The sequence below is a fragment of the Balaenoptera acutorostrata genome, chromosome 2 (assembly GCF_949987535.1).
Source record: "Balaenoptera acutorostrata chromosome 2, mBalAcu1.1, whole genome shotgun sequence".
NCBI classification, from domain to species: Eukaryota; Metazoa; Chordata; class Mammalia; order Artiodactyla; family Balaenopteridae; genus Balaenoptera; species Balaenoptera acutorostrata.
In genome coordinates, this window is record NC_080065.1 from 79,219,320 (window position 1) to 79,242,996 (window position 23,677).

At 35.2% G+C, this 23,677-nt stretch overlaps 1 protein-coding gene across 4 annotated transcripts in view; it reads right to left on the reverse strand.

The window, feature by feature from the left end:
- FAM172A (family with sequence similarity 172 member A) overlaps positions 1–23,677 on the reverse strand; it is a 428,330-nt gene that overhangs the window by 230,531 nt on the left and 174,122 nt on the right. For all 4 annotated transcript variants that reach the window (XM_007197435.2, XM_007197433.2, XM_007197438.3 and 1 more), the window contains one exon: positions 22,124–22,342. In XM_007197435.2, the coding sequence (XP_007197497.1) occupies positions 22,124–22,342 (219 nt within the window). The remainder of the gene's footprint in view (positions 1–22,123; positions 22,343–23,677) is intronic.

Sequence of the window (23,677 nt, forward strand, 5' to 3'; positions counted from 1 at the left end):
GTCTGAAGTCAGGGAGCCTGATTCCTCCAGCTCTGTTTTTCTTTCTCAAGATTGCTTTGGCTATTCGGGGTCTTTTGTGTTTCCATATGAATTGTGAAATTTTTTGTTCTAGTTCTGGGAAAAATGCCATTGGTAATTTGATAGGGATTGCAGTGAATCTATAGATTGCTTTGGGTAGTGTAGTCATTTTCACAATGTTGAGTCTTCCAATCCAAGAACATGGTATATCTCTCCATCTGTTTGTATCATCTTTAATTTCTTTCATCAGTGTCTTATAGTTTTCTGCATACAGGTCTTTTGTCTCCTTAGGTAGGTTTATTCCTAGGTATTTTATTCTTTTTGTTGCAATGGTAAATGAGAGTGTTTCCTTAATTTCTCTTTCAGATTTTTCATCATTAGTGTATAGGAATGCAAGAGATTTCTGTGCATTAATTTTGTATCTTGCTACTTTACCAAATTCATTGATTAGCTCTAGTAGTTTTCTGGTAGCATCTTTAGGATTCTCTACGTATAGTATCATGTCGTCTGCAAATAATGATAGCTTTACTTCTTTTCTGATTTGTATTCCTTTTATTTCTTTTTCTTTTCTGACTGCTGTGGATAAAACTTCCAATACTATGTTGAATAACAGTGGTGAGAGTGGACAACCCTGTCTTCTTCCTGATCTTAGAGGAAATAGTTTCAGTTTTTCACAGTTGAGAACGATGTTGGCTGTGGGTTTGCCATATCTGGCCTTTATTATGTTGAGGTAGGTTCCCTCTTTGACTACTTTCTGGAGGGTTTTTATCATAAATGGGTGTTGAATTTTGTCAAAAGCTTTTTCTGCATCTATTGAGATGATCATATGGTTTTTCTCCTTCAATCTGTTAATATATTTTATCACATTGATTGATTTGCATATATTGAAGAATCCTTGCATTCCTATAAACCCACTTGATCATGGTATATGATCCTTTTAATATGCTGTTGGATTCTGTTTGCTAGTATTTTGTTGAGGATTTTTGCATCTATGTTCATCAATGGTATTGGCTTGTAGTTTTCTTTCTTTGTGACATCTTTGTTTGGTTTTGGAATCAGGGTGATGGTGGCGTCATACAATGAGTTTGGCGGTGTTCCTCCCTCTGCTATATTTTGGAAGGGCTTGAGAAGGAGAGGTGTTAGCTCTTCTCTAAATGTTTGATAGAATTTGCCTGTGAAGCCATCTGGTCCTGGCTTCTGTTGATTGGAAGATTTTTAATCACAGTCTCAATTTCAGTGCTTGTGATTGGTCTGTTTATATTTTCTATTTCTTCATGGTTCAGTCTCGGAAGGTTGTACTTTTCTAAGAATTGAACCATTTCTTCCAGGTTGTCCATTTTATTGGCATATAGTTGCTTGTAGTAATCTCTTATGATCTTTTGTATTCCTGCAGTGTCAGTTGTTACGTCTCCTTTTTCACTTCTACTTCTGTTGATATGAGTCTTCTCCCTTTTTTTCTTGATGAGTCTGGCTAATGGTTTATCTTCTCAAAGAACCAGCTTTTAGTTTCATTGATCTTTGCTATAGTTTTCTTCATTTCTTTTTCATTTATTTCTGATCTGATCTTTATGATTTCTTTCCTTCTGCTAGCTTTGGGGTCTTTTTGTTCTTCTTTCTCTAATTGCTTTAGGTGTAAGGTTAGGTTGTTTATTTGAGATGTTTCTTGTTTCTTGAGGTAGGGTTGTATTGCTATAAACTTCCCTCTTAAAACTGCTTTTGCTGCGTCCCATACATTTCAGGTCATCGTGTTTTCACTGTCATTTGTTTTTAGGTATTTTTTGATATCCTCTTTGATTTCTTCAGTGATGTGTTGGTTATTTAGTAGTGTATTCTTTAGCCTCCATGTGTTTGTATTTTTTACAGATTTTTTCCTGTAATTGATATCTAATCTCACAGCATTGTGGTCAGAAAAGATACTTGATATGATTTCAATTTTCTTTAATTTACCAAGGCCTGATTTGTGATCCAAGATATGATCTATCCTGGAGAATGTTCCATGAGCACTTGAGAAGAAAGTGTATTCTGTTGTTTTTGGATGGAATGTCCTGTTAATATCAGTTAAGTTCATCTTGTTTAATGTATCATTTAAAGGTTGTGTTTCCTTATTTATTTTCATTTTGGATGACCTGTCCCTTGGTGAAAGTGGGGTGTTAACGTCCCCTACTATGATTGTGTTACTGTTTATTTCCCCTTTTATGGCTGTTAGCATTTGCCTTATGTATTGCGGTGCTCCTATGTTCCAAAGGAAAGTTTTAAAAGTAAAAGGAATTATGCAAACAATTAGACCACTTAGGGGCCAACATCTCTATTTAATCCAGTCATTTAGTCATTACTTCCTAGATTTACCATCTAGGTTTACCATCTAGAGAACAACATCTTCTTAATAATATAACCTCCAGAACTGGAGGGAATTCAAACCTGGTCTCAATCTGCTTTGGCGAATGAAAGAACACAACTGACTACAATGATGTGTAGGTAAAGAAATAAACATTTATTGAGGGGTTACTAGTTGCTAAACAGTAGGCAGGTGGTCTTTATACAATTTGTGGGATCAAATAGGGGGTAAAATGTAAGAAAAAGAACGAACCTACACATCACCTCTACTAGGGCTATCCCATAAGACCACATAGTCTGCACACTGTACAACTCTAGGTGGTGCCAGGTAATAATTACATCCCCTTAGAGTTGTGCAATGAGGCAGCCTTGTCTCATACCATATTTCATCCATCTACGATACCATCAGTTCTAAAAGGTACCACTGTTTTATGTACGATTAAGAGGAAAAAAATGTTGCCAAATAATCCATGATATGCCAATAATTTTTAAGATGCATCCCAAATTCAGAGATGTTAATACGTGATAAAAGGTTTTAAAATCAATGAAAAAGATGATAATCCAAGCAATCTTCAATTGACTGAGCTATATATGTACAAATAATAGCCTTTCTTTGATGGCATAAGTATATAAGCACTCTGAACAAGAATTCTGAGGGAATTTTTTTCACTCTCCTGTGTGAAAATGAAACAAAGAACATTAGGAGTGAATGAAGTATAGTTAACATCATAATTCAAATATAACGCACCAAGATTTTTAAATTTATATTCTTCCTCTTAGATCTTAAAATCGACTATGTTAGGAATACTGTTTTCAACTAACTTCTAGGTTTAAATCTAAATTACTTAATGATCACTTACTCCTTCCCCTGCCTAAGAATCTACACACAAACACACACATCCTTTTCTGCTTCCCCAACCCCCTCAACTCTATCAGCTACTGATACAAAGGCCAGAGAAGCCACTTCCAAATATGAATAGAGGGGGAAAACCTGGTTATAATATGAAAATTTCAGTAACTAGAATGGTAAATAGAAAGCCAAAGTTCCAATACAAGCTTTGTCACTAATAATAGTACAATCTAGAGCAAAGTATATAATCTCTCTTAATCTCGGTTTTCTCATCTATATTTAACAATAAACTAGTTAGACTTGGTATGTCTCTAAAAACTACCTAACAAGTTTCAAATATTACCTTTCGGCAACATAATCTGGTAGAATCCTTGTCCTATAAGTAATATTCTTCCTAAATGTACTCGTTATATAAAACAGTAAACAAATGTAGGCTAAATGGTTTGTAAACACTCCTTTTAATATGGAAAGAATATGCCTCACTGTCAAAAATTTAGAACAGTAACACTGCAAAAAAACTGAGTTCCTCTTCTCGATAATATGACTAAAACAGATTTTGGTTTGTGTACCAGATTTACTTAATTTAGCAGTGTAAAATCCGAATTCTAATGTTAAACTTTTATATAATGATTCGAAGTTTAAAAAAAAAAATTATTAATCCATTACATAGTTCTGGAAATTACTGGAATTATTATAATCACTCTGGTAGAAACAAGAAACTTTGGCCCAGAATATTTAAAAGATTTTCTAAATAAAAAATAGTGACTGTTAATAAATGGCCAATTATCTTAGAATTTTAAAATATAATAGTATCCTGAATGATAAGAGTCCTATAATCTTTCTCCTAATCACCTCCTGAGGAAGAGAGGATTTTTCTAAAATTTCACAGAGAAATACCAAATTGGACACACAGTAAGCTAAGCTAAAGATTTTAGGAAAACAAATTCAGGTATAAGAACCATTTTTAAGACAAACAGAAATTAGTAAAGTCTTGGTAGATGACCATTAAGATTAATATTCAAGGTTAATTTTATCTTTGTTTTCAAGGGTTCCCTAAATAAATAACTGATTAAATTTATAATCTATTATTTTTCAAGAAAAATAATCAAGGCTTTCCTTTAGTATTAAATTAATGAAAATCACACTGAGAATAAAGTTTACATGGGTATGAAGAAATTGATACATAGGGTATTTTAATTTCATGCTCCAAACAAGTAAATCTAAACATACAATTTTATACTTCACAAATGCACATATATAATTCAAATTGAAATGAGAGAAGCCTAAAATAGATATATTCAAGTCACTCAGTAAACACGTTACATTGCTCAGCTATGTTACACATGAGAGATACATACAGAAGTGCTTAGATCCATTGACAAAGCCAGAGTGTTCATAAGTGAATACTGGGACTGGCTAAAACGCCAAAGGGAGGTGGGGGAGCAACAGCTGACTGGTTTTAAACAGGCAAACTTACCTAAAGACAAGCTGAAATCAGGATAGGGATAAAAAATAGATCACCGTCAGTAAATAAAGCACTTTTGAGTCAACTATACAAGCTGATTCAGGCTATCCCTCATCCTCACCTGCAATAACTCTAAACTCCTTTGCTGTCACACAACTCACACATCGCAGATGGGCAGTTTGGGACTTAGACAAAAATAATGTGTAAGGCGGAGTCAAGATGGCGTACTAGGAGGACGGGGAATTCACATCTCCTCACAACTAGGGCACCTACCACGGACACCTAAGAGGATGGGAAGAACCCCAGCAACCGGGTAGGACGTGGGGCGTGGGGGCAGTGAAGGGGGAGGACAAGTGGAGGCAGGACGGAACTGGTGCCCATGAGGGGTGGCTGGGGGAGGGGAAGGGATTCCACGCCTGAAGGGGGAAACTGGGGGACCACTAGGTAGACAGAGGATCGAAAGGGAGTGTGGCCAGGTTTCCCCTGCCCACTTGGACCCTCAGGAACCTGTTGAGATCCCAGGCCTGATCCTCTGCTCACCGAGGCCCCCTCCAGCCACGCGGGTCCTGAGGGAGGGGAGGGGGAGCAAAAGTAAAGGGCAGATCACCGAAACGGGCACCCCTGAGGGGTGGTTGGGGAAAGGGAGGAGTTTCTACACCCAGTGGGACCTACCCATGGTTAGGGGTCCGGCAGTGACAGGGGAGACCCTGGGGGAGACGGTGGGGGAGGGGGCGCAAAGGAACTGAAGGGAAAGTGGCCAGTGCTTATCCTGTCCACTTAGGCACCGGGGAGCTCGTTGGGCTCCCGGGCCTAATCCTCTGCCCTCAGAGCCTCCCTGCTGCTGCACAGAGCCCAAGCCCCGCCCCTACACCCCCACCCAGGGCCCTACCTCTACACTAGGAGACCCCCTCCAACGCACTGGGCCTAAACCCCACCCACACACCCTCACTCGGGGCCTTACCTCCAAACTCCAGAACCCCACACTCCAGAGGCCCTCCTTTCCACCTGCTGCCTTTCCCCTTCCACGCAGGTCATAAGCAGAGGCCCTGTCCAATGCTTGAACGTCGCCCTGCCTAGGCCGCACCCCCAAGGGCTTCTGCTGGATGTGTGGGTCCTGAGCCTAGGCCCCGCCCCACGCTCAAATGTCACCCCCCCACCCACCTAGGTCCCGTCCAACCCTAAACCCCACCCCTGCCTAAGTTCCACCCCCTGCCTAAACTCCACCCCCATAGCTAAGGCTTTTTTTTTTTTTTCTTTTCGTTTTTCCTCTTTTAGATTGGGGTTCTGTTTTACCTTGTTGATTCATTGTTGTTGATTCTTTTACATTTTTATTTTTCCTAATAAATCTTTTATTTTTCTAATTTTATTTTATTCTTTATACTTTGCTATTGTTCTCTCCTTTTGGTTTGTTCCCCCCCGCCCCCGCTGCTTTTTTTTCTGTTGTGGTTTTATTTTACCTTGTTGAAGTTGTTTCAATTATAGTTTTATTTTTCCTAATATAATTTTTATCTTTCTAATTTTATTCTCTTTTTATTCTTTGATATTGTACTGCTTCCTTCCTTCTTTCCTTCCTTCCTTCATCCCTCCCTCCCTCCCTCCCTCCCTTCCTTCTTAACCGCATCACAAAGCTTGCGGGATATTGGCTCCCAGGCCAGAAGTTTGGCCAGAGCTCCTGTGATGGGAGCTCTGAGTACAAACTGCTGGACTAACAGAGAATCTCAGACCTCAGGGAATATCAATCAGAGTGAGACCTCCCAGACGTCATCTCAGCACCAAGACCAGGTTCTATCCAACTGCTTGCAAACTCCAGTGCTGGCCATCTCAGGTCAAACAAGCAGTAAGACAGGAATACAGCACCACCCATCAAAAAAAAAAAAGAAATGACAAAAAAAAATTTTACAGATGAAGGAGCAAGGTAAAAACCTACAAGACCAAATAAATGAAGATGAAATAGGCAACCCACCTGAAAAAGAATTCAGAGTAATGACAGTAAAGATGATCCAAAAATCTTGGAAAGAGAATGGAGAAAATACAAGAAACATATAACAAGGATCTAGAAGAACTAAAGAGCATACAAACACTGATGAACACCACAATTACTGAAATTAAAAATACTCTGGAAGGAATCAATAACAGAATAACTGAGGCAGAAAAACGGAGAAGTGAGCTGGAAGATAAAATGGTGGAAATAACTGCCAGGGAGCAGAATAAAGAAAAAAGAATGAAAAGAATCAAGGACAGTTTCAGAGACTTCTGGGACAACATTAAACGCACCAACATTTGAATTATAGGGGTCCCAGAAGAAGAAGAGAAAAACAAGGGGAATGAGAAAATATTCGAATAGTTGAAAACTTCCCTAATATGGGAAAGGAAACAGTTAATCAAGTCCAGGAAGAGCAGAGAATCCCATACAGGATAAATCCAAGCAGAAACACGCCAAGACACATATTAATCAAACTATCAAAAATTAAATACGGAGAAAAAATATTAAAAGCAGCAAGGGAAAAGCAACAAATAACATACAAGAGAATCCCCATAAGGTTAACAGCTGATCTTTCAGCAGAAACTCTGCAGGCCAGAAGGGAGTGGCAGGACATATTTAAACTGATGAAAGGGAAAACCCTACAACCAAGATTACTCTACCCAGCAAGGATCTCATTCAGATTTGATAGAGAAATTAAAACCTTTAGAGATAATGAAAAGTTAAGAGAATTCAGCACCACCAAACCAGCTTTACAACAAATGCTAAAGGAACTTCTCTAGGCAGGAAACACAAGAGAAGGAAAAGACCTACAAAAACAAACCAAAACAATTAAGAAAATGGTAATAGGAACATACATATTGATAATTACCTTAAATGTAGATGAATTAAATCCTCCAACCAAAAGACCAGACTCACTGAATGGTTACAAAAACAAGACCTGTACATATGCTATCTATAAGAGATCGACTTCAGACCTAGGGACACACACAGACTGAAAGTGAGGGGATGGAAAAAGATATTCCATGCAAATGGAAATCAAAAGAAAGCTGAAGTAGCAATTCTCATATCAGACAAAATAGACTTTAAAATAAAGACTATTACAAAAGACAAAGAAGGACACTACATAATGCTAAAGGGATCAATCCAAGAAGAAGATATAACATTGTAAATATTTATGCATCCAACATAGGAGTACCTCAATATATAAGGCAAATGCTAACAGCCATAAAAGGGGAAATTGACAGTAACACAATCATAGTAGAGGACTTTAAATTCACACTTTCACCAATGGACAGGTCATCCAAAATGAAAATAAATAAGGAAACACAAGCTTTAAATGACACATTAAACAAGATGGACTTAATTGATATTTACAGGACATTCCATCCAAAAACAACAGAATACACTTTCTTCTCAAGTGCTCATGGAACATTCTCCAGGATAGAGCATATCTTGGGTCACAAATCAAGCCTTGGTAAATTTAAGAAAATTGAAATCCTATCAAGTATCTTTTCCGACCACAAAGCTATGAGATTAGATATCAATTATAGGAAAAATCTGTAAAAAATACAAACACATGGAGGCTAAACAATACACTACTAAATAACCAAGAGTTCACTGAAGGAATCAAGAGGAAAACAAAAAATACCTAGAAACAAATGACAATGAAAACACGATGACCCAAAACCTATGGGATGCAGCAAAAGCAGTTCTAAGAGGGAAGTTTATAGCAATACAACCCTACCTCAAGAAACAAGAAACATCTCAAATAAACAACCTAACCTTACACCTAAAGCAATTAGAGAAAGAAGAACAAAAAGACCCCAAAATTAGCAGAAGGAAAGAAATCATAAAGATCAGATCAGAAATAAATGAAAAAGAAATGAAGAAAACTATAGCAAAGATCAATGAAAATAAAAGCTGGTTCTTTGAGAAGATAAACAAAACTGATAAACTATTAGCCAGACTCATCAAGAAAAAAAGGGAGAAGACTCAAATCAACAGAATTAGAAATGAAAAAGGAGATGTAACAACTGACACTGCAGGAATCCAAAGGATCATAAGAGATTACTACAAGCAACTATATGCCAATAAAATGGGCAACCTGGAAGAAATGGTCCAATTCTTAGAAAAGTACAACTCTCTGAGACTGAACCAGGAAGAAATAGAAAATATAAACAGACCAATCACAAGCAGTGAAATTGAAACTGTGATTAAAAATTTTCCAACCAACAAAAGCCCAGGACCAGATGGCTTCACAGGTGAATTCTATTAAACATTTAAGAAAAAGCTGGGCTTCCCTGGTGGCGCAGTGGTTGAGAATCTGCCTGCTAATGCAGGGGACACGGGTTCGAGCCCTGGTCTGGGAAGATCCCACATGCCACGGAGCAGCTGGGCCCGTGAGCCACAACTACTGAGCCTGCGCGTCTGGAGCCTGTGCCCCGCAACAGGAGGGGCCGCGATAGTGAGAGGCCCGCGCACCGCGATGAAGAGCGGTCCCTGCACCGCGATGAAGAGTGGCCCCCACTTGCCGTAACTAGAGAAAGCCCTCGCACGAACCGAAGACCCAACAGAGCCAAAAATAAAGAAATAAATAAAGTAGCTATAAAAAAAAAAAAATTAAAAAAAAAAAAAAAAAGAAAAAGCTAACACCTATCCTTCTCAAACTCTTCGAAAATATAGCAGAGGGAGGAACACTCCCAAACTCATTCTACGAGGCACCCATCACTCTGATACCAAAACCAGACAAAGATGTCACCAAAAAATAAAATGACAGGCCAATATCTCTTATGAACACAGATGCAAAAATCCTCATCAAAATACTAGCAAACAGAATCCAACAGCATATTAAAAGGATCATACACCATGATCAAGTGGGGTTTATCCCAGGGTTGCAAGGATTCTTCAATATATGCAAATCAATGTGATACACCATATTAACAAATTGAAGGATAAAAACAATATGATAATCTCAATAGATGCAGAAAAAGCTTCTGACAAAATTCAATACCCAATTATGATAAAAACTCTGAGAAAGTAGGCATAGAGGGAACCTACCTCAACATAATAAAGGGCATATATGACAAACCCACAGCCACATCGTTCTCAATGGTGAAAAACTGAAACCATTTCCACTAAGGTCAGGAACAAGACAAGATTGATTGCCCACTCTCACCACCATTATTCAACATAGTTTGGAAGTTTTAGCTACAGAAATCAGAGAAGAAAAAGAAATAAAAGGAATCCAAATTAGAAAAGAAGTAAAACTGTCACTGTTTACAGATGACATGATCCTATACATAGAGAAACCTAAAGATGCTACCAGAAAACTATTAGAGCTAATCAATGAATTTGGTAAAGTAGCAGGATACAAAATTAATGCGCAGAAATCTCTTGCATTCCTATACACTAATGATGAAAAATATGAAAGAGAATATCAGGAAACACTCCCATTTACCACTGCAACAAAAAGAATAAAATACCTAGGAATAAACCTACCTAAGGAGACAAAAGACCTGTATGCAGAAAACTATAAGACACTGATGAAAGAAATTAAAGATAATACAAAGAGTTGGAGAGATATACTATGTTCTTGGATTGGAAGAATCAACATTGTGAAAATGACTATACTACCCAAAGCAATCTATAGATTCAATGCAATCCCTATCAAACTACCAAAGGCATTTTTCACAGAGCTAGAACAAAAAAATTGCACAATTGGTATGCAAACACAAAAGACACCGAATCGCCAAAGTAATCTTGAGAAAGAAAAATGGAGCTGGAGGAATTAGGCTCCCTGACTTCAGACTATACTACAAAGACACAGTAATCAAGACAGTATGGTACTGGCACAAAAACAGAAATACAGATCAATGGAACAGGATAGAAAGCCCAGAGATAACCCCACGTACATACGGTCACCTTATCTTTGATAAAGGAGGCAAGAATATACAATGGAGAAAAGACAGTCTCTTCAATAAGTGGTGCTGGGAAAACTGGACAGCTACATGTAAAAGAATGAAATTAGAACACTCCCTAACACCATACACGAAAATAAACTCAAAATGGATTAAAGACCTAAATGTAAGGCCAGACACTATCAAACTCTTAGAGGAAAATATAGGCAGAACACTCTATGACATAAATCACAGCAAGATCCTTTTTGACCCACCTCCTGAAGAAATGAAAATAAAAACAAAAATAAACAAATGGGACCTAATGAAACTTAAAAGCTTTTGCACAGCAAAGGAAACATTAAAAGGAAAAGACAACCCTCAGAATGGGAGAAAATATTTGCAAATGAAGCAACTGACAAAGGATTAATCTCCAAAATATACAAGCAGCTCATGCAGCTCAATATCAAAAAAGTAAACAACCTAATCCAAAAATGGGCAGAAGACCTAAATATACATTTCTCCAAACAAGATTTACAGATAGCCAACAAACACATGAAAAGATGCTCAACATCACTAATCATTAGAGAAATGCAAATCAAAACTACCATGAGGTATCACCTCACACCAGTCAGAATGGCCATCATCAAAAAATCTACAAACAATATATGCTGGAGTGGATGTGGAGAAAAGGGAACCCTCTTGCACTTTGGTGGGAATATAAATTGATACAGCCACTATGGAGAACAGTATGGAGGTTTCTTAAAATACTAAAAATAGAACTACCATATGACCCAGCAATCACAATACTGGGCACCTACCCAGAGAAAACCATAATTCAAAAAGAGTCATGTACCACAATGTTCACTGCAGCTCTATTTACTATAGCCAGGACATGGAAGCAACCTAAGTCTCCATCGACAGATGAAAGGATAAAGAAGATGTGGCACATATATACAATGGAATATTACTCAGCCATAAAAAGAAATTGAGTCATTTGTAGTGAGGTGGATGGACCTAGAGTCTGTCATACAGAGTGAAGTAAGTCAGAAAGAGAAAAACAAATACCGTATGCTAACACATATATATGGAATCTTAAAAAAAAAAAATGGTTCTGATGAACCTAGGGGCAGGAGAGGAATAAAGACACAGATTTAGAGAATGGACTTGAAGACACAGGGAGGGGGAAGGGTAAGCTGGGATGAAGTGAGAGAGTAGTATGGACATATGTACACTACTAAATGTAAAATGATAGCTAGTGGGAAGCAGCTGCATAGCACAGGGAGATCAGCTCAGTGCTTTTTGACCACCTAGGTGGGTGGGATAAGGAGAGTGGGAGGGATATGCAAGAGGGAGGGGATATAGGAATATACATATGCATATAGCTGATTCACTTTGTTATACAGCAGAAACTAACACAACACTGTAAAGCAATTATACTCCAATAAAGATGTTAAAAAAAAAAGTGTAAGGGTGTCTTACTCTCAAGGAGAGAATGTGGGTCGCAAATTCTACACCCAATATATTTAACCATTGTAATCCTTTAAGTACGGTCTTTGAATAAACTGTTGCATGTGGGAAATACTATTCTTATTACAGCAATTGCCTTGCAATCCAAGAAAGATCCATTTATCCTTTCACTCATGTATATATATTTCACATACACACAGAGAAATCTTAGAGAATCAGTTGTAGGAAATGTTCATTATTGGCAATGTAGTATAGTGGGAAAAACAGAGGCTTTGCAGTCAGAAAGACTTGGGCTCAAACCTTGGTTTAGTTACTCTTATTAGATATGTAACTATGAGTAAGTCTATTTACGTTTCTGAGTCTCATTTAAGGATCTGTAAAGTCAGGGTAATACATAAGACAATTATGAGGATTACATGAACAAACAAATGATGACAACTACTTCTAACTATACAAATGGATGCACAAGGGGGGAAGGAGTTGGGGTCAGGAGGTCTTAAATTGCCCCCTTTTCCCAAGAAGGGGGTGGAAGTTGTGAACATGACCAAAGTGATTCATGATCAAAGCCAAATAGAAGCATGGTGAATCCAATTGTATTTTAGACAGTTACTATCAAATGTTTTCTTAGACAAGAAATAAGAGGAACCCAATTTGGAGAGCTAAGAGGAGCATGGCTTCACAAATGGAGAGAGAGTCAATGACATGTGCAAGTGGACTGTAAATCAAGGATATTACATACAATAATTCTAACTAATATTTACTGAGTGAATACTATTTGCAAAATCCAGTACACATGTTGCAAAACACCGGAAACCCAGTTCTTAACTACTCTAGAATCATTCTAATGCAAAGTAAAGTAAACATAAAACAGGAAGACAGCACCAGTAACAGAGAGATAGCACCAGTAAAGAACTAGTAGAATATGGTAATAAAATAGACTCCAGCCGGATAGCAGGGATAAATATTTGAGCTTTCCTGGGAAGCAAGAGGCCACTCATTTTAGGGAAAAGAAGGGAATGAAAGCTGTAGTTGCTAAAACCCCAAATGGGCATGTGATTCTCCAGGGCCTTTTATTTTTGGGGAAGAGCAGTAGAAAACAAATTCTAAATTCTCAAATTCCACTGACCTGGCACTGTGACTTGACATGCTGGTTTCAATGAAGGGGGATGGCACGGGGTGGAGAACAGGTGAAGCAGTCTAGACACAGTGCTCGCTGAGTCCAGATGAGAAAAGTTCAAACTGGATAGCATCAAATGCCTTAATAAACCAGTCCTACTCTGTTCTAGTTTCTCTATTTCAGGTTACACAGCTGCTCATATTGTTCTAGTTTTATACTGCCTAAAACAACAACCAAAAAAAAGTGGTTCTTATCCTAATCTAAACTGCTTGCTTTTGTTGATTCTACGCTTACTCCAGAAAAGAGATGTAGACCAGTGTTTCTAGAAATGTGGTCAGCAAACCTCTGGGGTTTCCAGAGACCCTTTCAGGGGGTCTGCATAATAATACTAAGACATTATTTGTCTTTTTCACTATGTTGGCATTTGCATTAACAGTTGAAAACAATGGAGAATAAAACTGTTGTGAATTAGCACGGATCACTGTAGCGGTTCTAAACTCTAGTAGTCATTGTATTATTCACTACCATATACTCAGGGAAAAAAAAAGAAAGTTTGCTTAAAGATGTTGATGAAGCAGAAAAACTACTTTTATTAAGTCTCAACCCCTGAGCATATGTCTGTTTAATATTCTGAGTGATGAATAGAAGGAACGCATAAAGCACCTGCAAACCAAATTATGTTATGATGGTTGTCTGGAGAAAAACTAGTTGTGCAATTAATTGAGTTGTGAGCTAAAGCAGCCACTTTTGTAATGGAGCACCATCTTTACTTGTAAGACTGAGAAACAAACTATGATTCAGATTTGGGCATTTGGAAGCCATTTTCTCGAAAATGAACAAAGCCTGACAGTTTAAGGAAAACAACTGACAATATTTGTCGCTAATGATAAAAATTGAACGTTCTTGATAAAATTAAAATTTTGGGCAACTTGTACACTCCTTGATAAGCTTGATAGTTTTTCAATTCTTAAAAGCTTTGTGGATGAGATTGGTAGGAACAGTAATAGATAGGAATTTTTGATACTACATAATAAAATATGTCAACATTTGGAAGATCTGTATAGCTCAGTGAAACAATATTTTCCAAATGACCAATACAAGATGTTATAAAGTCATTCATGGGTAAAAGATCCATTCAAAGTACAACAAAGACCAATGGATTTCCATAAAACAGAGTATGCAATGCTCACTGATGTTTTTTAGATTCACACAGCAACTAATCTTTAAGAAACTATTACCTCTTGTTGAATGTTGGTATAGCATCAAAGAAGAATATATATAATTATCTGAAAAACCTTTTAAAACACTCCTTCTTTATACAAATGCATATCTGTGTGAAGCCAAATTTTCTTCATAAATGTCAATAAAGACAATATATCACAAGATGCATGCAGGAATTCAGCTGTCTTTTATTAAGCCAAACATTAAAGAGACTTTTTAAAAATGTCACACATCTCACTATGTGTTTTTTGTTTTGGAAAATATACTTATTTCTCATAAAAATATGTTATTTATGTCATCATATAATGGGTTTATTATTGTTATTTTAAAATAAATATTTAAAAATTTCTCAGGTTTAATTCTTTTTATGGAAAATATCAGTAGATGTAACCCATATAAACAAAAATCCTTTAGTGACCTTAATAACGTTTAAGCATTTGAAAAGGGGTCCTGAGACCAAAAGGTTTGAGAAGCACTGAAGGTAAACTAATTGGGAGAGATGTCATCTGGCCGTAATTCTCTCCATATTTCCTAAGGGAAAGGGAATAAGGAGGGAAGAGAAAGGAAAGGGGATATACTGAATAGTAGGTATCCCACTGGCTGTTTTCATACACATTAATTTACCTCATTCATTCCATACAACAGCCTAATAGCTATGATTATCCCTATTTTACAGATGAAGAAACTGAAACTCAGAGAGGAGAGGTGACTTGCCTAAAGTCACAGCTTATAAGCAAGAGAATTAAGGTTACAGCATGCACCTTTTTGATTCTAAAGTTCTTATTCTTTCCACTACCTTATATTTATGGCAGAATCCCCCCACTAAAATTCATCAGTGGCCAATCAAAACCCCTAAATGCAGAGCTTTGGTCTTTTCTGTAATTTCTGTTATAAATCTAAATATCTAATTATTTTACTTATTTCTAATTCTTCAATTTGACTTGTTTTTAACCACATCCAAAGAATGCTTGGTAGACTTAAAAATGGCTGTTAGTTGAATTTAGAGAACAATGCACTAATTTTCTGAGTGTTAGTGTTGTTTAGACATAATATACATAGTCTCACAGTTCTTTCAATCTCATGCTAGTCAATATCAAAGAGTAGATTTATATAGTGAAGGGTCTGTCTCTTTTGCTTTGTAGGTTCATGTTAGCAAGCATTTATTCAAATATGCATTCATCAAATATTTATTAAAAAATCTACTGTGTTTACTAGGCTTTGGTAACATGAAACATGAAAATACAAAGATTACTTTCTGATGATTTGAAATAGAATTATGGCCCTTTCAAAGCTTTACAATTTTATGGAAACCTTCTCTGTAATTAGGTTTGATCACAGCTTCTCTTTTAAATGAAAACCTTAAAATGAAGAAACTAACGTATGCTTTAGTGAACATTTAATGAATATTTTAATATTGCTGTATTGAGTTCTTAGAAAATGCAAGTAGTAATAACAATGATCTGCTGCAGGAAGGATGCATTCCAGCTTGCTTTCTACCATGTTAAAGGCACACTGGATGTTAGGAGGAAAGATGAAAATTCATTTCAGGGGGAAATACACTAGGAAGTCTGAATTTAGCCACAGATCTAAGCCACATTTTCCAGTTGAACTACATCAATTAGCAAAGCTGATGTTTTGATCTCCTTCTGTCTGATTCCTATGCTGTAGTGTTCACTGGGTACTAAACCCAGGAGGGTAAGACAGGGGTATTATTTTTGGTACAAGGTACCAAGAGTTGCAAGGGGATTTTGAAATCGGATTCTTTCTCAATTGATTCTGAACTTGAGAGAAGACAGGATGTTATTTATTGGCCCAGAAGTCCCAAGACTATGTGCCGGATACTATGTTCACTTTATATATATTATTATCATTCCATTTTTCAGACAAAAAACTGAGGCATACGGAAGTTAACTTGTTTGAGGTGACGCTATATTAAGTGGAAGAGCTGAGATTCAAGCTCAGGTCTATCTGACTTTGCACTTCTAATCTCATCTCCACACTATCTCTCTGCAAAGGATATGATTCTAAATGTTATTCAGACACTAAAAATAGGAAATAAAAAGAGTTATTATCACAATCTGCCTTCAATGACTACAGGTTTTACGTTTATTTGGAAAAATGTAGATGTCTTAGAATATAGAAAATGTTTAAAATAGTACATCCTTATATTGATTATTCAGTTACTAGCTAAGTCTATTCATTTTTCTTTCTAGTTATATTTTAAAAGATTTTGGGCTAAGGAAAAAAAAGGAAGAAAGAAAAAATGTAGTGTGATTGGTGTCTTCAGTTTCTGAGGAAAGCAAAATTCAATATGAACAGCAGCAGCCCCTGGTGGTCTAAGGGGAAAAACATAGTGTATCTATAATTATGGGGGTTGAAATATGTTTTTAAAAAGAATATATGTACATATTTAGCCATTTGACTCAGTTCTCAACCCAACACATTAAAAAACAGATGCTTTAAAAAATGATCTGTTGGCAAGATGCTTGTTAAAATTTTATCAGTTGAAATATTAAAATTCATTTTGAATTAATTAACACATTATATAAAAATAAAATGTTTTTGTTTCATCGTTTTACAAAGTACTATACCAGTGGTGATTAACACTGGGAATTTTGTGTGTCTTGATGTGTGTTGCTCAAAAAGAAACTAAATTTATAGGATTACCACTAAATTGATGACATTTTCTGTCTTCACTCTTGAATTCAGTTGGCAGATGTTTTCGAGAACAAAAAGTTCCATCTTATTACAAAACATATTAAGCAGGTTTTCCTGCCAGGCATGTCTGACATGATGTTTATTGCCTAGACCAAATCAATCCCCTTAATAAGCCATAATATATGCCAGAAAGTACATTATTTCGTAGTTAAGGAAAGTTGCCACATGAAAGACTAAGTATTTTGATCTCTCAAGCTCTGCTCCTAATGCATCAGAAATGTGCTACATAATCCAATAGTTAGTCACATCTATTTATACTCATTTAGTAAGTAAAATAAAACTATACTTTGCTAATCTTAAAGTTTTAGGCCTGGATTCTACTTTATTTCTGCTGCTGTATACTAGATATTTGCAAAAATTTCACAGGGGATTTTGGCTATTTACTGGATGCCAGAGAAAGAAAAGTCAAATACTTGAATATTCTAGGAAAATAAAATGGTTTCAGAGATTAAACAATCATTGATTGAAATATAAATGAGTGGAATTCGGTTGCTAAATCACTAGATAGAAATGACTTCCAGTGGCATTTGCACGGAAAAGAAGAGGTACAGAGGAGAAGAAAGGATATTTATTGGCCTTCAGCAATATTTTGGACATAGTCCAAGTCAGAGAATCAAAAACAGATTTTTTTTAAAAGAAAGCTTCAGTTTATCAGAGCTGGCTGTTTCTGAACAATTGCAAAAATTCACATGAATGCTGAAAAAAATCAGTCAGAAAACTAGACACCAAATATCTTGTGTGTTAATAAGGAATAAGTTTTTTGATGGATGTCAACAAGCAATCAATCCTTAAATATTTGAGTATCTTCAATGTGTAATGCCAGGCTCTGCCAAGATTCCTATTCTCTAAATGTCTCCTCCACATTTGGATATTTCCTTCTGTGGCCATGTGATCTCCCTTCCCCCTCCACTTCTAGTAGTTTTATTTTTTTTAATATTCTGAGTCTAATCCCTCTACTTTACTTCCTATCACTACAGCCCACAACTAAGTTTCTTAGGGAAGATATATTCAAGCAATTCTAACACAATATTACATAGATCAGCATCAAATCACTTTTGCCTATATTCCACCTACATACTATAAAGTTCTTTTACTGATCTTCTTCCTTAGTCTAAATATTTGTCCTCTTATGCTACAGTTTGATACCAGAATAACCCTCATTCCTATGCTGCAGGTCACATTATCTAGGTATCTCTAGACTAAGGCCTAGTCTTTTTGCTTTGGTCTCCTTCCAGGGGATTGGATCTTAATGAGTAGATTTAGCATCAGTTCCTGACTTTCTTGCAGGATGCACTGTACTACCGTAAAAACTGGCTCCTATCTGCTTATTCATAAGGATTGATACGCAATTCCAAAATCTATAAAGCATGCTCAAAGAATTGTAAGGCTATAGTGGAAAGGCGTGAAAGATAAATTGATAATAATATTATGAGACAAAAGAGATAGCTCAAGATAGAACATGATAAATTCCATACAAGTTAACTAATCATAACAACTCCCAACAGTCTTAGTAAGGAGAGGTCACTGATTATGATGGGTGTGGATGAGTGGGATTTCAGCTGGGCACTACAACATGGATAGAATCTGGATTAAGGGAAAGAACAGAAAAGCAAAGTTACAGATCCCATAAAGCACAAAGTGTATACAGGGTACAGCAAGTACAACAGCCTGGCTGTACTCTTATGAGCAAGTGTGTAAAACAGAAATAGCAATAGGTTGGCATAAATATTTCCATTTTCATCCATAATTTTAGCATCATGATGATATAGCTAAAAAAAGAAAACAGGGTATCTCACTTTTATATATTCAGATGAAAATGTATAGGTCAATCAAGGTATCAAATAAATCATGACAAACCGATTTTTTATCATTAATTTTCAGAATATCTTCTCAGTTACTGGATTGGGTAGGGGAGCCACAATGTAATTTTTCTTCATTTTGGTTTCTTTGAATGTTTCCTCACAGAAGATCAAGTAGTACACTTTAATAATGCAAGACATATTAGAAAAAGCAGTAGTAGTTTGGGATTTTAATCCTGGCTCTACCATCTTATTTATCAAATAAAAAATTATTATGAAGGCTCTGTTCTACAAATATTTATTATGGTTCTGTTCTAGGCTCTGGGTTACAGCAATGAAAAAAACAGACTAAGTCCCTGCCCCATGGACCTTACGTTAAGAGCTATGTGACCTCAGGAAATTTACTAAGTATTGACTCTTAGTCTCCTCATCTGTAAAATGGAATCAATATTATTGATCATATTAAATTTTTTAACACATTTTTGACTGGAGATGTATTGCGGCCACAGGCATTAGTTTCTGCAAAAATCCCCTGGTCAATGTGTTAACATTATTATTTATATATATAAACATACCATAAATAAATTGTTTACTGACATTTACTAGTGTCCATTAAATGATAACTGGTCAAAAATCTATATAATCATCAAACGTAGTTTACTGTATCATATCATGCTTTTATTATAATGGTTTAATTTTAATATTTCAGATACATATTTTATTTTCAACCAGTTAGAACAATGTGGTAAAGAGGAAAGAGAGCAAGAATCTACAGTAATCAGAAGCACTGGTTTTAACACTTAGTTCCATCATTTAGTAGTTATGTGATCCTAGACAAAAATGTACCATCTATGCATCAGTTTCTTTAACTATAAAATAAGGGTGAAATTATTTGATTTACCTAGCTCATGGGGTTGTTCCAAAGAACAGATGATTGATTTCAAAATGTAAATGATTAAGAAGTATATAAATAAATGTTAATTCATCCTCATCACATACATGCTCTGTGTCTGAAAATTACAAATACATATTTGGAGATATGCAGAGGAAAGGAGAGTACTAGAAGTCACTTCTTGAGTGGATCAAAATTACCTAAGGGTTAAGGCACCTGACACAAAATGAACCATTATTCTCTTTCCCACTACAGGCTCATGCCTTACTCTCTAGAAGTATGTTTGAAGAGTGTCAGCTTAGCTCTGCTATTTTGCACAATTCTGGAAGATTTTAAGAGAAAGGGTGTTTATTAAGAAAAATAACATTCATAACTAAGACTATCAGGTATAAAGCTGTGTTATCTACATGAGTCTATTTTTGCCTCTTAGTGCTTTCAATAAAAACCTGGACGAATGAAATGGGACAAGAAAAAAAGAGGCAAAAAGACATGATAAGAAGTAAAAATAGCAGGAGTGTAGAAGAGATAAAACAAAGAAAAAAAGACAAAGGGAAAGGTAGATCTTAATGAAGCAACATAAAAAGATTTTTTTCCCTTGGTATAAGAAAAAAATAGATGCAGAAATAAACAAAACAGATGTGAAAAAAGAATAAAGAAAATGCACACATACAAGAGAACAAAAGAGAAAAATTAAAGCAATAGTGACATGATAAAGAGAAAATAGAAAAGAAATAAAACTTAAAAGACAGATGTCAGAAATAGATGCTTAATCTGTACATACATATCATAGGCAAATAAAAGAAACCGTTCAAGAAGTAAAAAACTTAATACGCAAAATCACTTTTTGTGTGCATTTCACATACGAAACTGAATATTGCGAATGATTTGTATATTTCAAAAACTTATACAATTCATTTTTGGAATCCAGATATCAGGGGGAATTTTTTTTTTAATTCTATCTTAAGATGGTGGTTGACAGACTGGATCATATTAATTAGGAAGCTCAGGACAACTAATAGAGAAGAAGGTGACATCAGGACCCTGATGCAGTCATGGCGAAGAAAGGCGGTAATATAACTACATGAGCAAGCTACTTATGAATTCCAAATCTAATCATTGTTTTTGTTTTTCAAACAATATATTAAATAGTGAGATGCTTTTCAGAAATTTAAATATTGTAATCTGCCTAACTTTTGCGTGACTCATTGTATGACATGCTTTAGGTAGTCTTGATCTGGACATATTTTTGGGGGTCCTGAGAATTTATATGCTGCTTAACTGTCCTAACTTACTCAACAGACTGACCTATAATCAAATGTCTTGAACGTTTGGAGTACAATTCCCAAAAGTATAGCAATTATGCCATGAACTAGAAGTAAAATAAAGAAAATAACTTAGAAAGCTACATATTTTGCCTCAAAGGTGGTATGAAATATTTTATTAATGAGTTTTAAAGTAAATGTAAAAATAGCTCAAGTTGAATAATCTGAAACTTTATTACTATCTCACAGTATAATCTATAAAACGTTAAATTGTCTATATTTAAATGTTCTAAATTGCTCACTTTTGAAGAACATATCAATTTACTATTTTACTTACCCAATAGCATTTTGGACATACTGTACTAATAAATTATATTTCTAGCACCCATAATAAGGGCTTTGAAAATTGCATGAATCTGTCACATATATATAATGCACAGTGGTATATCAAGCAGAATGTGTCAAAGGGCAAATAAAATTGTTTGTGCCCCCTATAGAATTAGAACTCCTTGGGCAGCACTGCTATAACGATCCCATGCTGCTAGCATTACAAAGTGCAAAGGTTCACTGGATAAGAAAAGAGCAAAGGACAGAGTTCCCTCATTACACTATTCCTAAACTATTCTAGCTTAAATATTTATTAAGATATTAATTACTCTTCCTCCCTCCATCAGCCTTCAGAAGTTAAGCTGAGAAACTGTGGATGGATGGTTGCTCATAGGAAAACAATGCATTAAAACTATAACCACCCAAGACAAAGACTGATGTTTGTACAGTGCATTATTAATTGATTTTGAGACTTAAATAAAATATCACACTGAAATAAGAATGTGTTTTGTTACTTTGAATAAAAAACAGAAAACATTTCAAATAACACCCTTGGGAAATAAATCTTTAAAAATTTAAAAATTAACACTTTAAAAAAAATAAACAAAATAATTTAAGAAAATAAATATAAATAAAGAAAAGGAATGTAAAATTGCTTAGAACAGGTCTGAACACATGGAAGATTTTCAATAAATGTTAGTTGCTGTTGTGATTTAAAAAAAAAAAAGAAAAGGAAATAATGAAGGAAAGTAATGATCTTGCTTATTACTTACTCTGATATACAACTGCATCATTTCTTTTTCCCTTTGGGGGTTACGATACTTCTCGTAGAAATCACGTCGCTTCTTTGTTTCTTTAGAGACTCTATCTTTTCTTTCCCGTTTTTCTGCTGGTTCATCTGAACTATCAGAAGATGACTGTACATGTATCTTTGGCTTTTCTACTTCGATATAGTTTTCATTGGGATTCAGTACTATTACTCCATATCCTTCCTGTTTTGAAAGCAAAAAAGGCAGCATAATTTAATATTAGAAATCATTACAATTCATAAAAACGTTCTTAAAATCTCATAGTGATTTAATATAGTTACATATTCACTAAAATATTCCTTTATAATAGATTATAGTTTTAATTTCTCCAACAGAAAGTGATTTAAAATTATTTGCCTGTATTGTGTGTAGAAATAAGCATAGACTGCCTATAAGATCAAAAAGACATAATTGTAACACATTAAAATAATAAAGCTTAAATTAAAAAAGTACTAGATCTCCCAGAACCCCCAAAATGACTCAAATAAATTATCAAATAACAAGTACACTTTCAAACCACATTAATATTTATAATACATATTTTGAGAAAATAACCTCTTTGAAATTGAAGTTTACAATTCCAACCACATTTTGCTGGATTTCTGTTCCTTTACAGTTGCACTTTAATGAGTATTTTTTATTTGTTTGAACTTAAAAAAAGAATAAGCAATCAACAAGGAGTAAACAGCCTACAGATTTACATGTCTTTATTATCAGAAACACAGAATGTCTACCTGTGCATATTGGATTTTTTTCACCTCTCTTCTTTCAGGAAGGCACGCAAATCACAAAACAAAATAATGTCTTACTATAATGTATGCAACCAAGTTTTTAATCCTGAAATTTCTTTTATTTTTCAACTACCATAAAAATTTCTCTTTATTAAGAACTAGTGCCAGGAAACAAGTTCCAGAATTTAAAATACAGCTTATTGAGCTATTAAACTTTTTGTAAAGTTTTAAAAACATGTTTTCCTGTCTGACTTAATTCTAGCAAGGCAAACCTTTCTATGGTTATAATTAAGGAAACTTTTGGCATTTATATTGTAACTGATGGAATAATCGAACCATGAGAAAATAGAGAAGGATAAACAATTACCACTGACAAGCCACACAAATTTTTGAAGCTATTTATATCTTGTCTTTTCTATTCAATTCTGTACTGTGGGTGTCCCTATTTTGTCTGGTAAAATCTTGTAAGGTCATACTTAAAACATGTGTTATATTATGTTTAAAAAATAACAGCTCTTAAAAATAAAGCTTAAAAAATTCTCATCCCTACTAAAAAAATTTTTTAAAAAAGTACATACTCTTCCCAAAACTGTAACTGTAGAATCTTCTACATCAAGTTTAAATTTAATTTTTTTGCCAAACCAAACATATGATAATTAAAAAAAAAAACTGAGAGCAGTAATACAAGCCAATATTAGCATAGACTCAATTATCCTTATTTTTAAATATGCTACATTGCTACACATTGTTGGCTTTTTTAATAGTTGATTCCACAAACTACATACAA